The sequence below is a fragment of the Hipposideros armiger genome, unplaced genomic scaffold (genome assembly GCF_001890085.2).
Source record: "Hipposideros armiger isolate ML-2016 unplaced genomic scaffold, ASM189008v1 scaffold_560, whole genome shotgun sequence".
NCBI lineage: Eukaryota > Metazoa > Chordata > Mammalia > Chiroptera > Hipposideridae > Hipposideros > Hipposideros armiger.
The window spans coordinates 787,104-805,422 of record NW_017731910.1 but is presented as its reverse complement, the minus strand read 5'-3'; the positions used below and the strand labels follow the sequence as shown (position 1 = coordinate 805,422).

At 38.0% G+C, this 18,319-nt stretch overlaps 2 protein-coding genes across 6 annotated transcripts in view; one reads left to right on the top strand and one right to left on the bottom strand.

Moving 5' to 3' along the window:
• Positions 1 to 4,945, top strand: part of TMEM243 (transmembrane protein 243) — an 18,767-nt gene extending 13,822 nt beyond the window's left edge. Inside the window, exons 2-4 of the mRNA XM_019623718.1 lie at positions 1,839 to 1,889; positions 2,932 to 3,036; positions 4,337 to 4,945. Of these exons, the coding sequence (XP_019479263.1) occupies positions 1,839 to 1,889; positions 2,932 to 3,036; positions 4,337 to 4,459 (279 nt within the window). The 3' untranslated portion in view covers positions 4,460 to 4,945. The remainder of the gene's footprint in view (positions 1 to 1,838; positions 1,890 to 2,931; positions 3,037 to 4,336) is intronic.
• The window catches only part of DMTF1 (cyclin D binding myb like transcription factor 1), a 47,648-nt gene continuing 33,912 nt past the window's right edge, over positions 4,584 to 18,319 (bottom strand). The window contains exons 11-18 of one of the 5 annotated variants that reach the window (XM_019623713.1): positions 16,124 to 16,352; positions 14,755 to 14,906; positions 13,251 to 13,460; positions 10,476 to 10,561; positions 7,924 to 8,079; positions 7,059 to 7,418; positions 6,353 to 6,500; positions 4,584 to 6,087 (exon numbers count right to left, since the gene is read on the bottom strand). In XM_019623713.1, the coding sequence (XP_019479258.1) occupies positions 5,978 to 6,087; positions 6,353 to 6,500; positions 7,059 to 7,418; positions 7,924 to 8,079; positions 10,476 to 10,561; positions 13,251 to 13,460; positions 14,755 to 14,906; positions 16,124 to 16,352 (1,451 nt within the window). In that variant the 3' untranslated portion in view covers positions 4,584 to 5,977. Of the gene's footprint in view, positions 6,088 to 6,352; positions 6,501 to 7,058; positions 7,419 to 7,923; positions 8,080 to 10,475; positions 10,562 to 13,250; positions 13,512 to 14,754; positions 14,907 to 16,123; positions 16,353 to 18,319 lie in introns of all 5 variants that reach the window. The other 4 variants (XM_019623712.1, XM_019623714.1, XM_019623717.1 and 1 more) reach the window with 4 other exon arrangements.

The following is an 18,319-nucleotide window of genomic DNA, read 5'->3' as shown; positions in this document are numbered from 1 at the left end:
CACACACACACACACACACACACACACACACTTTGATCCTGGTTGGCAGCTTGCCATTCAGATTAGTGATTCCTCTTGGCTGCCTCTCACCGGCCCCCTTCCCTGGCTTCTTTCTATTGGTAAGACAACTGTCGTGAGGTATGCAGACCTTTGTAAACTTTTGCAACCCCTGGAGCTCATAGAGATGGGAGCAGTTATTCTTGACTTTTCAGAATAGACCGGAAGAGCTTAGTTGACCCTTTGTCACAAGGCAGAAACAGTGGGGCTGCCACTAATAGATTCTCTACGTACACATTAACGTTAAACACACATGTGTTTGTCTCGTGGGGAAATAATAGATCTGCCCCTGGGTCTCTTTCCTAAAACTGGTCCTTCATTTCAGACTCCTGTGTGCTCTGTAGGCTTCTCTAGCTGAGGCGGTGGCAAGATTTGGTCTGAGCCTTCCTAGCTCATTTGTAAGGGTGTGGCTGGCCTTGTTGCCTTTGTCCTTTGTGACGTTTGAATTGCAGTGGCATTGGTCTGGAGGGTGGCTTGTCCTTGGTTAGATCAGGCACACCCGATATACTTGCCTTTCCTTCACTCTCCCCTCCCAGCTTTGCCTGCCTGACTCCTAACTCTGGATTCTTATCTTTAAATGCAGACAGTTTGGAAATGCATGTTGAGTGGGCTGCTCTGTGCTTGTTCCTATACCCTTCCCATCACTGAGCTTTTGTTTATTGGCTGCTTACATTCCATATCCTGCCGTTCTCTGCTCACACGTTACCAAAACAATCTGTAGGGTTACTGATTCATTACTCAGCTTTGACTTCTCAGAAATAAGAATACTTGGTATTCTCATTGTCCGTAATGTTTCCTAGTCAAGTCTTAAACCCTTATAACCTTATTCTGTAAATGACTTCTATCAACCCAGTGTTATATATACATATAACTAATCATATATATATATATATACACATATATATATACACACACACACACATATATATATATGTATATATATAAAGTATAGATCCTGGAACCAAAACTAAATCTAAGCAGTGACTATGATTTAGGAATAGTTTCAAAATCACTTCTAACTTGCTGTATGACTTTAGGCAAATAATTGAACCAAACACTAAGTCTAAGTTCACCTTAACCCATAAAATTAGGATTGGATTAGATCATAAGTTTTTCAAGCCAAGTTAGTTGGGATGGGGATGGGAATGATAAGAAAGCTCAGTGGGTAAGAACCCCAGGCTCCTCACTCAGATGATTCTTGTGTGTATGTATTTTAGACTTTTGCTCTTAAATAAGTTGGAAAACTACTGGTCAGATGGTCTGAGATTCGCCTCCAGCCTTGGCATTCTATGACCCCTCTAGCAATAGCATCTACTTTGCAAATTGCATTAGACAAGGACACCTAAGCTGTATCAGAAATAGGTCCAAACTCACGATGGCACTTGACATCATCTGCAGTCTGGTTCCCAATACTTGTAACCAAGGCTCTGAGCTGGCTGTCCCAATGTTCCTGTCCCTTTGCTTCTCTCATACTGTTCCCAGCAGCACATGGATTGTTCGTAAGCCTTTCTTCCCCATTCAATCCTTCTGTCTTCAAAAAAACTGGTGTAAAAATGCCCTGTCCCTCCCATAGAAGTCTTTTTGTTAGTTGTCTGTCTCCCCAGAGTACCTTTTCCCACTTTGGTGGCTGAGTACACGTTGCCTTTCTGGCAATTGTATGTCTCTTTAGGAGAGGGCGAGGATCTTTGTTTCTTCATTCTAACCACCCAAAGCCTAGCGTTGTGCTTTTCTGGACATGCCATAGATCCATCATATGGCTCAAAAACTCTTTTCTCTTTCAGGATCGAATCATCAATTTAGTTGTTGGCAGCTTAACATCCTTATTGATTCTAGTAAGTATCATTATTTTGTGTGTCACCCAGGCTCTTAGCTCAAGTTTTGAAACCTTTAGTGTTGTCTTTCAATGAACTCTCCAAAAAAGGACTTAAATGGGGCCAGTACATGAGCGTGTGAAGTATTCCAGGCATAGCTAATGCTTTCAATTTTATTACCACTTAAACAAAACTGCAACTGGTAACTGGAGTAGCTAAGTTGATTTTCACCCTCACCACTCTGGTTTAATATGTGAGACAGTACAAGTCAAATAACTTACTTTTCTGAGTTTGCCTAGTAAGTATGTAACATGTCAGTGGCTACCAGTAACTCCCTTCTGTACATAACCTACAACTCCCATTTTTTCTGCTATACTGAGTTTATTTTGTTCTTAAAGCACATTCATTATCCTATGGTTTAAAAAGATTTGGCCAGTATACAGTAACTTTTCATCCCATTGTATAGCTTGGTGCTATCACAATAAAATAAAAACAAAGCTCTATTTCCCACATACTGGCAATGACATTGGGCACATTTTCATTAAATGTAAGGACATTTCAGTGAACTTTGTTTCCATGACATCTTAATAAAAAGAAGGTATATTGCTGTATCGATGGTAGAAACAGAACTCGACAGGGCATTAGAAACCTTTCAGTGTTTTTCATGTTAAGCAAAAAACAGTTTTGGTTTTAATTTTTTGTCGGAGTATTCATATTCACAAAAAGGTTAGAACTTTTCCCAATACAATGATTAATCCTGGGAATGAAGCTGAATTGCCTTCTTTGTTAATGAAGGGTTTATTTTGAGGTTCGTTTTCACTGCTCTGTTTTGTCTCCTTTCATAAATGAGGAAAAGGTTAGAAAGAGGAAGTACTAAAAGAAATAACAAAATCAAGCATATTTATAAATATTTTATTAAATATGTTAACATTCCAGAAGGCCAATCTGGTGATGGGTATCATTGTACTGTGGGAGGCATTTTGTATTATTACGCTGCCTAGCCTCCAGTCTAACCAAGTCTTGGAATTGCTCATAAGGCCCAGTGTAATTTCTCTTCATACAGGTAACGCTGATCAGTGCTTTTGTTTTCCCTCAACTACCTCCAAAACCGTTGAATATATTTTTTGCCGTCTGCATCTCTTTGAGTAGTATTACTGCCTGCATACTTGTGAGTACTGTTTAGAATTGAACTTGAGTATCCCTGAGGGCTGAAGGTTGCAGTGCCCAGGACAGATTCCCAGCCCTGGGTCTATATGAAAGGTTATCTATAATTACAACTCCACCCCACCTCCCAAGGGTGCCAGAATTCTTGATACTAATTGCAGGGTTTTCTTTTTTAATCTGAGTTTCTTTTCTCTTACATCCCAAAGTTGATCCTAAAGGGAAACTGTTCCCTTGATAGCTAAAAAATAGAAGGAAAATAATAGTTTAAAAACTTAGGTGGTCAAAGATTTGATGTAATTTACTTAATTCATCTTCCTTCAATGACTATATACAGGCCCCAAGAGGGTTTGGGAAATGCCATTACTGCTCAAGGGAAGAGATACAGCACTCTGGATTTATTTCTAATAATTACAAAATTAGTCTCTTAATGTAAGTGCTTATCTCCTCAAATTAAAGTAATTAACTCCCAAGTCTCTAGGGAAACCTAAAGCTGCAGTTGTATCCTTGTCATGAGAATGTTTACTTTTACTACAAAGAAGCCTTTCTTTTAGATAAAGAAACAAAGACAGTGGTGGGTTTCAGTTAGGTATTTGCCCAGTATTCAGTCATTTGAGGAGAGGCAGAATCAAAACTGTAAACCCTTAACAGCAATTGTTTTGACTCACCTAGGGCTTAAATAGTAATGATAATGTGCTTATCTGAGTTAAAATTAAAAGGTGGGATATCTCCAAGCTTTTAATTTGCTGACTCTGCTGTAGTTCTATGACCTAAGGGAAGAACTGGCCCAGCACACTTTGGGAACCTTTGGAACAAAGCCACCAGAGATGCTCTCCCCCTATTCCCAGCCTGAAGCCAGAAGTGACTAACAGTGAGCTAGTGTAAACCAAATACACATGCGCGCTCGCGTATGGAAGCCCAGTTTTGTATTGGCAGCCTGTTACATATAAATGTAAAAGTTGGCCTACCTTCCAGTACCTCAAAAAATTGCGTATTTTACTCAAATATATTTAAAGTATGTGCAGAAGGCACATATTCTTGGATGGTTTGCCACATGACTCTGTTGTTCTGAACTTACAATCAACTTAACTGAGAAAGCAGGAATAAGTATAATCTTGGATGTGGAATCTTGGTACTACTTGAATGATAAAGAATAAGAATTAAGTTCTGGCTGTATTAGCGTCAGGAATATAGATTAATGAAGACTGTCTCATTTAGGGGAGAAAAAAATTAAGTTGTATTTTAAATTTTAAATACTTGACCCCATGGCTATTACTTAAACTTATATTTAATTCTTCTTCTTTTAGATCTACTGGTATCGACAAGGAGACTTAGAACCGAAATTTAGAAATCTAATTTACTATATCTTATTTTCTATCATCATGTTATGTATATGTGCGAACCTGTACTTCCATGATGTGGGAAAGTGAGACTGCCAAAGAGAAAATACTTACCAGGTCTCTTCAAAGCTCTAAGGACTCTGAATAAGAGCTGGGTAAGGTCTGCTGAAGAATCTCCTACACAAGTCTGACACATGATTTTCATGTTACTTGTAAATCTAAATTCCCTCTTGCAGGGGAGACATATCATAGATCACTTTGCTTTTTCTTTTAAGGAGCTGGTGTTGCACTTAAAACATTCCAGCCGCACCTCAAACAGCACAAGTAATTTTCACTTTTGAAATTAAAAATTTTTATAATGTAATTGCATGGCGAAAGGCTATGTAACAAATAATCTTGCATTTTAAGACAAATATTCTTTTATTTCTGTTAAACTGAATATACAGTTGTTCCCTAGGCAACCAACTTTTGCTTTTAACTACAATTTAATATCACGTTAACAAAACACAGACGGTGAAAAGACAACTTTTGATTGTGAAGGTCTAATTACAATAATAAATAAAATAATTTATACAAGGTTTTTTCTTTTTGTGACTTTTCTGTAGGGGTTATATGCATTAAAGCCCTAAGAGGCTAGTTTTGGTTTAACCTTCTCTAGCGTAGGAATGACTTGATTTGTTTCCTTTCATTACAGAAGCAAATTTCATTTTTTAAAATTGCCTGAGAGGGAGCAGTTATATTGCACCCTCACCAGCTAATGCACTAAGTGAACGGCAAACTCTGATACCTTCCTTAGCTATTTTCTGGATAATTCATATAGCAAAACATGTAAGAAACGCTCATGGTATAGGATAGGGAACTTGACTTCCTTCCCATTTAATTTTACGTCAAAGTGCTAATTTTGTAAACTGATGACAGTGGGGTCTGAAAGAGTGAAAACTACTTAGCTTCTGATGAGCTTTGTTACTACTCACATCCATATTCCCTTTAAAAATAAAAAACCTGTAGTGCATGTTCTTAACTATTAATGCTTTCTACCCAGCTTACATCAGCTCCCACTGCCAGCAATGGGTAAACCAATGGTAACTGCCACAGTCACTTAGGTCTGTGTCCTTGTGGGCTGGTCAAGTCCGAAACTATCGGGAATCTTTGAAGGGGGTCACTGGTAAGCTCTAGAGCACGTTGATGTGACCTCTCTGAAATATGAACAGGCCTATTTGAGACCGGATAGAGACTCCTGTCTGATCTTTAGAGATGAATGTTACTGCTTTTAAAGCAGTAGTTAAACTTTGGTGATTTTAAACTTTTCTCAGTGGCTGAAGTGAATGAAATTCCCTGCTGACAAATGGCACTAATCACAGGGCTCTCTGAAGGTAAGACCCCCATACTCCACCAGCCACACAAGTTTATAAGACTAGACCTCATGATACATTTAAAGGAGGTAAAAAGTCATAGCAGCAACACTGTATGTGGCTTAAGCACTGTAGCTATTTAAAAGCCAGAGCGGAATGGTAAGTTAAGCCTCTTGGGAGTTGCTCCTATTTCTTTGGAGATGTTGTAATTAACAGTGTGGCTTCTTTGCCTGAGCTACCTGTTTCTAAGAATTACCTAATGACAGTTTACCAAATCCTCAACATCCTTTGAGTCTTCTGAAACAGGACTGCCCAAAGATGATCCAATGATATTTAATTCTTCTCGATGATGTTGGAGTATGGGATCTGCAATGAGGAAGTTTCAAGTTAGTCTTAAATGTATATATTCTCTAAACCATGTCATGAATCTAGCGTAAGTATTCTTCTACCGAATATATTCTCTAAACCATGTCATGAATCTAGCGTAAGTATTCTTCTACCGAAGTGCAAAATTTAATAAGACTAATCTTTATTGTTGGATCTAGAAAATCTAAAACAACTAAATTAAATACCTGCCTGTCTGGTTTCCCCCTTAAGACTTAGCGGGCACATGATGGAGCCATAACAGTACCTGTTAGTGTTGTCAAAGGCAAGACAGATTCTGTATCGATAACATCAGATGCCTGGATAAAGCCATGTGGTGAAGGAACAATAAGGATTGTTTCATCATCAATTGTCGTTTGATCTACTTGTTCTTCTATAGTAGGAGACTCTAAATCCTAAATAATAATAATTAAAGAAAATGAGATTCTGACTCATTCCTTATTTTCCTTAACATCCAAACATTTAGGTTTGAAAGGAATTAACTTGCAAACATTATCCCATTTTAAAATTAGAATATAAAAGAAATGAAAAGTCCTAAAATGGACTAAAGTAAAAACTTCATATCTAATGTATTAAATTAAAAAAAAAACCTAAGAGAACCAATTCAGTTATAGGTCCCCCTGAATATAGAAGAAATAATTCTGTTCTATTGTGGGGTGAAGTTCCTAAGCTAAACCACAAAGATCTACAACTAACCACCCTCAGGAAAAGGCTTCCATGGGTTCCAACAAATATTTCTAAATATATTGGAGGTAGAGGGAAAGCTTTTAGTGACAAACAGTAAGATAGCAACACTGCTGGTTGTCTGATACTTGTGAGGTCAGAGGTGGGGGTTTGCACTTTCTTTTGTGTTTAAAGAAAAAAGTTAGGTACCAGAGGTTATGGCTCTTTTAAAACTGTAGATTTGAGCTCACGGTGAGAACCCACAGGCCATTCCCTTCAGTGCAACTTACCTCAGTAACGTAAGCACGGGCTAAATGAGAGGGTGATTCCTCTTGTTTAAGGTCTTCTGTTCTGACCATAACACTATTCATCAGTTCTGTGCTATTTTGGTCACTGAATTTAGATATATGAGCATCATTAAATGATGGCTCTACAGTCACCTTAGGTTGATGAATTTCATCTGGGAAAGTATCTGCTTCCAGGGCATCTGGAGGCTCAGGAAAATCAGATGAGTGAATATCACTATCTACTGTCAGTTCTGCTTGGGATATGGAAGCAGTGATGTCCTCTGTGGCGACTGTCTGAATGATGACTCTTGGTGTGTGACACTGCACTGTAACATTATCACTTGTGTTCAACAAATGTTCTGGCTATAAAATGTTAAAGAAAACAATCAATGGCAAAATGAAAAAGTATCTACCATATTTAAGTTACAGGCAACAAATGACATTTATAGGCGCTAATATGGGCTACTGTCCCCCCACCTCTCACCTCTGGCCTGTGGTGCTCTTATCCTGCTTTCCTAGACATCCTGTTCTTTACCCATTGGGGTCGCTGCTCTCCTAATGTCCCTATTCCCCCAGATCTTATGTATATGTTTTGAGATTACAGAAGCATGACAAAACCTTACCTGTCCATCACAGGTAAGGAGACATGGGGGAGGGATTTACCCCAGCGAAAGCAGAGGGACAACTAACTGTATTAGTTTTGGCTCTTATATTTTGCATCTCCTAATCCTGGTCCTTAACAGGTACTTAAATACTTGAACTGAGCTCAAAATCAACTCCCCCCTGCCCCAAGACATTGTTACTGAAAGCACATAGGTTCTATCATATTACTAAAAACTAGAAAAGTAAGGTATGTAGGGTGACATACGGATAAAGCGTGAACAATGATCTGTTCCGGAGACGCAGGGGCAGCAGCCGTCAGGGTTACTGTGGGACTAGCAGTCAGAGTTAGGGGAAGACCTTGGCTTGAGCTGGTTTGAAGTAGGTAGGTGCCTGGAGTGCCAGTGGGCTGTAAGTGGAAAGACTAAAGGAGAGAAAAACAAGGTCAGCACAGGTACAGCAGACTACTAAGGAAGGACACTTCCTAGTACTCAATAAGTCCAGCTTTACATCCCAAAGGGGGACCGACTGGAATTTACTAGCCACAAATGTACTTCCCAGTTGAAGGTGCAAATGAGTAATAAAATGAATGGTATGATATTCTTGACTATTTATTGTAAGTCATGACTTTCCCTGAAGGTTTAACAGGCAAGGCCTTGCTCCTGCTTGTCACTGCCTGTATTTCTATGGTCTGGTCTCAGTGATTTGTGTCACGGCACGAAGACAGGGTCAAATGAGCCGCTTTCCAGGCAGTGGCCCAGCACACCATCTAGCCTCGTTACCCTTTGTGTAGCATACAAACACTGGCAGTCTACAAGTTTAAAAAGCTGCACATTTCTGAAAAAGTACTGCAGCAGTGTTAACTTGCACAGATTTTTTTTTCATAGTATAATTTTAACAAATATTTTTTATCAGGTATTTGGCAAATATTTAGGGAAAATGTACAGAAATAGCAATTAGCAGTGTTTTGAAGGAAAAAGAAAATTTCTACGTGAAAAGTTGGTTAACATATCTTATGTATATTTTTTGAGATTACAGAAGCATGATGAAACTATTCAACACACATACATCCTAACATCCTAAAGGAAAAGTATTTGCACTTAAAATAGACCTTGTGGTTAAAGGCACACAGCCTGTTCTTTAGTTTGATGTGGTCTGTGGACTTAAGCCATGACTGCTCTTCTTAGTCTCACTGAATCTCAGTTTCCTCATTGCTAAAGTGAGCGTAATAACTTCTCACGGTAAGGGTTGTGAGGATTAGAAATGATTACAGTGGTGTCTGGCACACAGTGGGGACTGAATTTCTTTTCTTCATAAAAGTGAAAGCTGATTGTTTTCCTAATGGTTGTATTTATTAATCACATAGGCAGTAAATACATGTATATTATAATGCATGTACTTGATTTAATATACTGAAATACATTGAATGCTCAATTTTTTGAAGCTGAGGCACTATTATCTCCTATTAATAAATTAGGACAGAAGTCTCTAAATATTTGATTATAACCTAAGTAAAAACCCAAATACATACCCTCAATATATATGTACATTTTAATTGTCCAGTGGGAGGGAAAGGTAGCAAAAAATGTGAAGTTCTGTTTTCTACCTGTGAAAAAGGGTTATCTTATACATCCCTATTTTGGAGACGACTGGTTTAGGAAACTGAGGTTTAAGTAAACTTGTAGAAGTTACAAGATGGTTCTCAAAAAGAACGTTTTGCTGTGTTGGCCTGGCCTTGTGAGATTTGGCTGTAGAGAAGATAAACTCTTGCACTAATACCCCTTATGTTCTTCACAGCAAATAAATCTTGACATAATTTAAATAGAATCTACTTTATATTTTCTTCCTGAAAAATGAGCTAGTTCTGGGTTTACCCTATTTTATAAAGCACGGCAAGAAGCAGGACTTGAAAATTTCCATCACCCCCCCAAAAGAAACCCCATTCAAATGAGCAGTCATGCCCCTTTGCTCCCCCAAACCCCTCTTAGTTAGCGTGGACAGCTACCATCTACTTTCTGTCTCTATAGGTTTGCCTATTTTGGACAGTTCAAATAAATGGCAGTCATACACTATATGGTATTTTGTATCTAGTTTCTTTCACTTAGTATAACGTTTTCAAGGTTCATACTTACTGTAGCATATATTAGTACTTCATTCTTTTTTATTGCCAAATAATTGTATGTATGGCTACAGCACATTTTATTTACCATTTATTAGTGGATGGATGTTTGGGTTTCCAGTTTTTGGATATTATGAATATGAACATTCATGTATAAGTTTTTATGTGGCCATATTTCTCTTAGGTATACCTGGGATTAGAATTGGGTTGTATGGTAACTATGTTTAACCTTTTTAGGGACTGTAAGCTGCTTTTCCAAAGTGACTACACCATTTAGGACTGGGGCTTTTAAATTCTGTATCCCCAATGGTTAGAGCAATGTTTACGAAATCAATGTCGTTAAATAATCTGTTCCACAACTTTTTCTCAAATAACCAGTATGAATCTTTTGGTTATATATTTGCTTATGACTCAATACAAAACCATAGCATGTACTCTACTCATTAGCAATGTCATTTTCATATATAAAAAGAGCATATTATTGGTTTATATACAGATGAAGAAAAACTAAAATTAATTATAAAATTAGAAATCTGATTGTCTTCTAACCATCTGGCCTCAAAAACCATGGACATGGTTGCACTTAATGCCAGTCATGTTTTAATATTTCATTTGCGTATATGTAACATTTCTAAAACATACCAAATAATCTTTCTTATACATAAAAATGGCCAATATATACTTTGTGAAGCATTACTCACTGGAAGAATTTCAAACGTTTGTAGTGTTCCACTGTTTAGTGTTATTGTTTCTGAGTCAACAGTAGTAGCAGGGGAGTCTGTTGAAGCTGTGGTAAGAATAAGAACAACGATAAATAAAATACTTCGTAAATTTAAATTTCCCTAGTGCGCTCAGTTATTATGCAGGCAATCCCATATCGAGTAATCTGCGTAGAAACCTGAAGTCATTTACATTTCTTATGTGATATAAGACATCTAATGGATTTGTCTGGTATGACATAGATCAGGGGTTGGCAAACTATGGCCCACAGCCAAAGCCAGCCCACTGCTAATTCTTGTAAATAAAGTATAATAGGAGTACAGCTACGCCTGTTCATTTATGTATTTTCTATGGTTGGTTTTGCACTACAATGGCAGAGTTGAGTGACTATAACAGAGACAGTATTTGTTAACCCCTGGAATACATCATAAAATATTTCTAATGTTAGGAATTAAGAGGAATACACTAAGGCTAACCTGTAAAGAGATAGGAACTTAGTAAAAAAAGAATTTCCTGGACGTTCTGGTAAGTGGTATAGATGGTTTTAGTTGTAATGGCATCATTTCCTAGTATTGTAAACCTTGGCAAATAACTTACTTTAATCCAAAATAATATTCAGAGACTTCATCTGTTCTGCCTCCTCGGGGGACGGGGAGGGGGGGGGGGCAAAAAATTTATACACATGACTTGTATTCATCTTTTGTTATTGGTATATATTGATTATTACAATTTTAATATAGTTTTTTCCAGTCTTAAAATGTGCATACTTTTTTTTGGCACCCTCAGTAGTTGTGAGAATCAAAAAACATGAACATAAGGAGTATTTCAGAATACCATGTTTTGGGAGACTGAACAGCACTTGAGAGATCAGACAGTATAATCTCTTTCCAGGTGTGTCAACAGACTCAGACTTGATCCTTGTCTGCTGAAGGTTATGTGGAACTAAGACTTACTAGGAGAAATGGGATCTCTTTTGGTGTTTTCAGTCACACCTATAGGTAAATCCATGTGAAAATGATTGGGAATCGACTTTTAATGTGTAGTGTTTACTGTTTATTATATTCTAACTAAAACACTTCCCAGTTTGAAAGAAATGTGACACCTTTACCAAAAGAAATACACTTGATTTGTGTTATTTCTTACTATTTGATGGATTCTTAAGATCATATCGAGAAAAACTTGAAGTGATTCTGGATAAATAACCTAAATCAAGGGTAAGCAAGCTGGTCGCAGACAAATGTGGCTCAAGGCTAAGAATGCTTTCCTACTTCTAAAGGATTGTTTAAAAACAAAACAGAGTTCCAGAGAGACCCACGTGGCCTGCAAAGCGTAACATATTCACATTTACTGTTCTGGCCTGAGAGTTTGCCAGTCCCTGATTCCTAGCCTAAAGGAAGAAATGATCATGAGACTGTAGCCTGAATGTCAAGAATAATGGGTGCGTAGTAAAATTCTTACTATACTCACATTTCTTGCTGAAATAAAATTATTCTAAATACTTTTTAAAAGCCATGCTTTGAATGAATATTAAAGCATCACTTATAAAATGTTTACTGTTTTCCCAAAAAGTGTTGCCAACCCAATGACCAAGGAAAACTGTAACAATCTCCATGCACAATCAGTTTACAGCCAACAGTAGCTCTCATATTTATGGTGGGCAAGTCATTTCGGTGGTTTTGTAATTCTCAAGACAATAAAAACAAGCAATGCCCCCCCCAAAATTCTTCATGCTTTATTTACACTGGTAGAAAGCTAAAGCAAATAACCAAATTTAAATTAGAACTTTAAGAATAAGACAGGCACGATTGATTAGTTTACATGTCGCTAAGGTAATTTTGACAGTCATTGCATCTATAGACGTATAGTGTTAACACTAATAGGTGGCCCAGTGAGTCTCAAATGGGATGGTGATACATCTGAAAACCTGTAGGGTGTTTCTGTTGGTCATAATGATTGGAAAGCACAACTGGCATTTTGTGGGTGAGGTCAAGGGACACTGAGCATCCTGCAACAAAGACTTGTCCCACCCAAAATGCCAATAACCCCCTGGTTGAGAGTAACTGTACTACTGGTAATGACCTTTCCATAGGCAAATCACGATATGTCAGAAAAAACAAAGTAAGGTAAAAACAAGTGAAGAATAATACGGTTTTGAGAAGTTTATTCTCATTCCTTTTTTTATTCTAATGGGAAGAAAGATAGATCAACTTGGCTTAGATAGGAAATACGTTTCCCCTTACTACAACAATTGCTAAGTTCTCCTAATTTCATTAAGCACAAAAAACGTCAAGAGGCTAAGGAAAAGTGGTAAACAAAACAGTTCCCATAGGAAACTGGCTCTTCACTCTGCGAAGAAAATCTTTTTCAACCTCACCAAAATCCATTTCTTCTATATATCACCTCAAATCCATTCCTAGTGTTTGCTTCTAGTCAATTACTACAAATGATGTGCCACCTTATGAACTCTATTTCCTTGGTCAATTGACTGTATTTTAGGTAGTTTTCTATTAACCATTAATTTATAACATCTAGAAAGATGATTTAAAATGGCTTACAATGGTGGGCAGTTCTTAGTCCTGCCTGTACCCATTCATCTTTTGTGCAAATATTGAGCTGATAAACAAAGTGCCCAGATCTCCTTTCATTCGTCAACTTGGATAAACTTCTATCACCATTCTAGAAGACTGCAAGGTGTCAGAGCCATTAACCAAATCCCACAGGTGGAACAGCAAGGAATCTGAGGTTCCAGCACTTACAGACGTGGGTGATCTGGACTGGGATCTGCAGGGCTGTCATGGGGCCTGGAGAGATGGATGTATTGTCCTCCAGGCGGGCGACTCTGATCTGAACGTGCTGTACACTGGAATTGGAATTACTGTTTGGAACTCCAGATCCTGATTTATTCTCCAAAAGCGTTGGGTTGTTTTTTTGATTCTCATGTAACTGTTTAAGACCTTTTATTAAGACTGAAGGGAGATGGGTAGACAAAAAGAACATTGATTCTCCGACACCACCATCTAAGCAGCAAGGGAGGTGGGGGGCAAGGAGGGAAAGTATTTGGAATAAATAATTGTATAATGGATGTGAAATCTTACCAAAATAACAATAAAAATATTTTAAAACTACCACCTGTCTGGAAATTTTTGGAAATGTTATCCATCACAACAGATTAAAAAATTCATAACATAATATTGTTCTTGCCATCTAAGATGCATTAAAAAATAGCCATGTGAGGAAATAGGACATTTTCTGTGTCCTACAGTTTCCTCATAAAATTCTTTTTAGGAAGAAGACTGGTAATACTAAGTAGCTTATTTTCATTTTTAAATGAATAGTGTAATTTTCTCCCAATGACTTGAGGGCATTTGACTGTTTCAGCCACTGCCAAGAGCATAATCAGTTGGCCGTGAGTGTAACTCACAGCTGCAAAGCAGCATCTTTTCTGAACAGTAATATGCAACCACCTTGAGTTTCTGTACAGGAAAGCCCACTCTGGACTTCCCCTCTCGTGCTAGTCATGATAAACTACATCAGTCCTGTCAGGAGATGCTGCAGACTGGCTGGGTTCACGTGACATTAGCATTCATTCACTCTTCTGGTTTTAACATCAGATTTATAAATTAATAACTGGGTATCTAATTTTCAAAAACACATTTTCATCGAGCCAACGCTTCTCAGCATTTAATTTGTCTATGGAAGATAATTGGAGAGCTATATTAAGGGGAATGAATTTGATTACCTAAATTAAACAGACAGTACAACTTAGTTTAGTGCCTAAGTGCACAGCAGGTGAAGAGAAAACTATGCGATGCCTCATTTTTAAGTAAATCCAACTTAAGATCTCCAGATTTACATAAAAAGGAAATTAGAAATGTATAGAGCCTTTGTTCACAAAATAAATCAGAATTTCTCTACATAAACCCAGTTAAGATATTTGAAATTATTCAACTCATGAAAGTTGATTTAAACTTAAGTTTTTAGAAATACTTCTTTGTACATAATGAAAACATGTAAAATTTAGTTCTTCTGCATAGTTTATGCGAGAGAACAAGACTGTGTGTAAATGTGTATATTCTTATCTTAGGTGCTTCAAATATTACAAATCACATCAACTCTTATTTTCCAAAGAAACAGGGCAGAAGTTTAAGTGAAAATCTATGATTCCGTATCTCTAGCTGAGGCAAAGAACTTCTAACCTCTAACTCCTGAGAAGTAAATATGGTTAAGACAAGAAAAGGACTTTGGCAAATAATACATTACCAGGGAACGAAACATCCTTATGGTTTGCAATTTGCCTTTTGATGGTCCACCATTTACTTCGAAGCCATTGTGGTGAACGGACACTGCTCCATCCCTCCGCTAACAGATCCCAGTTTATGTCATTTTCATCAGCTACATCAAGCTCTGCTATCCTAAGGTTACAAAATAAGTATCTGTTAGATGTCAATTTATTTCTCCATAAGAACCCTCTGACTACAGGATGGCACTGGGAATAACAGGAGTGGCAGGTTATGTCATTGACATGCTAGTAAGTTGCATGGGAAAGGATTCTAGGCATGTAGACCTGCTTCCAGGGCTAAGAGCTATGAAATATCACCAGCAACAGCGTCTCGTTAATGGCACAACCAATGGGCTGAACCATAAATCATGAACAGAGGAAGCACTGTGAAGGAAAGTGAGTAGCTAAAGGGGAGACTAGGATAAGAACAGGTTTAGTTGTATAGTATTCTGCAATGTTTTATAGTGTGTTATAGTATTTCCTGGATCTGATCTTTTCCATGTGCAAAATAAGAAATGTTTAGAAATGAGCTAAAAGGTGACTAGTTGATAAAAACTGTATTAAAAACAACCCCTCCCCGCCAAATAACAAGACAAAAACAATATTCTAGCAGTAACCAAAAAATCCTCACAAATCCCCACATACAGAAGAACCCCCCAAAAGACAACTAACTTTGGGGTTTTAATGGTTTGTTTTTTCGCTTTAATTATCATGTGGATTTTGATTTTTAGTAGGGAGTAGCCACAATGATTCAGTGTCTCAAATATTTTCTTGCTGGTATTTTTTCCCACTTGAGTCACTAAGTCTTAATGGTTAAACCAGCTAATTTTAAAAATAAATCTGGGATTATTATAGTAAAGATTTTTTTTTTTTGGGTATGTATGAAACGGAAGTATCTGATTTGGTCCAATCTGAAAGTGTGGGGTATCTGGCCTCGGCCCCCTTCTTGGCAACCTTCACACAGGAGCCAAAGATTGAAGGGCATGGAGACTGAACAGCCCCTTGACTCTGAGGATGGCCCCCGGGCTAGGACTGAGGCACATTGGTGGGACAGTGGAAAAGCTGCACTGCCGCTACCTGTGCCATACCTGTTCTTTGGTTATAGAGAGGACGTCAGTCTCCACGCCTTCAATCTGGTACTTTGCGTGAGCACTATTATCCACTGAAAAGGAACAAACACAACACAAAACAAAGAGCTCAATACGAAATACTTAGGATTTCAAACAGTGGCTCTCTATGGAAAAGATGCTTTGCAGACATTAGACATATAGGGAAACGAGTAGAGGAAATTCAATCAAGACACCACAGCAATTAAACAGCTTTTGCCATTAAGAGACTTAGGACACAAACCTGAGGATAAGATTGATTTCATCTTCCTTGGTCCACTCAGTGCCTCCACTCTGTTTCCAGTTCAGGTAATTGAGCCATTTAGAACGACACTGCTTTTCTGAGCGGGTACCCACGCGTTCTGCCACAGCTGCCCAAGACACACCCTGTGTGACTATGTCACCTGGCTCAGTGCTTGTCAATTCATGGACCACCTCTGCAAGTCTCTTTTCTTCTTCTTCTGTCCACTTCCCTGAAAGAAGGAAATCATCCAGACTTTTACTGCTACCTTCTTTTTTTTTTTTTTGCAAATCAAACTCAGCCCTGTATTTGCAAGGACTGATGGGAAGTACACAGTAATACTCAAAGTATTTCCAAATGACTGTCAGATGGGAAACCATAAATACCTGGTAAGACAGCTGCATTTTACCAGCCTGGTAAGGTTCTTCCTTAGTACAAAAGAAACTACAGAATCCTAACAGAAAGCACTGACTGATTCTAAGAAAAACTACTTAGACAGGAAGAACTTCGCCAATGGCTTGATGGATAAAGATGCTCATACTTTCTTCTTAGTCTTGTCTGACTCCCTGCTACGCAGAAGTGCACGTGGTAGGCTCAACAGAGACCATTACTTACAGGAAGGAGTGATGAAGGACAAGTGGGATAACATCTATGTCCTCCCACCCATTTTGGTAAAAATTACAATAGGTTTATACCATCTCCTTTCCCCACTATCCCAGCTTCTAGCTGTGATGAATTCTAAGTCTGACACTGGTATTCATGCATATTTGTATTCCAGATTTTTCTGAACCCATAAACCCACTGATAATATCAAATGTTCCTCTTGGTCATTTCTTACACAGCTTGAGTAGTAAAACAGAAAGGGAAAAAAAGAGAACTCTTTTTTACCTCTTCCACTTATTACTAGTAGCTAAAAACTTCTAGAAAAACTTAAAAAGGCTATGTTCTTGCTTCGAGGATTTGTTCATTCAACAAACATTTATTGACTTTTTATTATGTGCAAGGCACAGGTCTGGATACCATGAATTCAAGACAAAGCCCTGCTCTCCTAGTTTAGCACGGTAAGTGAGGGAGGGAAAACTCAGACTGTGTTGTGTCAGGGCCTAGTACAAAAGAAAGAACTGATCAGAAACAATACATAGCAGCATGAAGAGGTGACAGGCAGATCAACCCCTCAGGCTGGCACTCAAGGAATGGCATAGTGTCTTTCCAAAGTATGGTAACAAAAGGGGCTCTGTACTCACAGCATCTTACACGAAACTCTGGGGTCCATCCTAAATTTAAAGCTCCCATTCCTGCTTCGTTCATTATGTTGTCATTCACCTCAGAATGACAACGCTGGTGAAATTTATGTCCTCATTGCCTCGCAGGTAATAGTGCTGGAGGAGTGGCTAAGCAGGAAACATTACTGATTCCACTTTAGCAGGGTAGGGCGGTGAGTATAGGAAATGTATTTCCTGGAAGCTCAAGCTTAACCTGAAAACTATGTTTCTTATTGAAAGATTAATCCAGACTGTGGATCCTTCAGAGACTATTCGGGCTAAAAGGGAACTATGAGATCACCTATTTCAACCTCTTCATTTTACAGAGGAACCTGAAGCTCAGTAAGGTTACGTAAGTATTTTGTGGCAGAGCCTAAATACTGCTGTTGGTCATAAAAGTTAGGTTTAACAGTACCATTAATACATTAAGAGTTAAACTGGCATTTGTGGTCTGGCCTTGGGGACTGAAACACCAATCACAAGTTTTTTCTATGGAAAAATACGCTTTGAGTCTAAAATAAGCAAAATACATAAGACATCTTTGGAATGCAGCTTCTTCCTAAGTTAGGACTGCCCGGAGCTGAAGTTTTTCATAGACCTGAGTTTATAAGTTGTTATCAACAAAAGTTCAACAGTTAAATAAGCTTAAAATTAGTTCCTGTACATATGCCTTAAAAAATACCTGTAATAATCCTTAAAAATAAATACTTTTCCAACTGGAGCAGTTTTGAAATGCTACAAAATGGAAACATGCTAGAACTAAAACCTCTGAAACTGGGGAGATGTGTCCCTGTGAACAATGTCACACAAAAGTGCAAAAATAATTAGTTGGGTCTATTAAGCTGAAGAAAAAAAAGAAGACAGAAAAGAAAAGATGAACTAAAGTGAATTACAAATTGCTTTCCAGAAGAGAAAGCAGACTCTGAAGGGGCAGGAA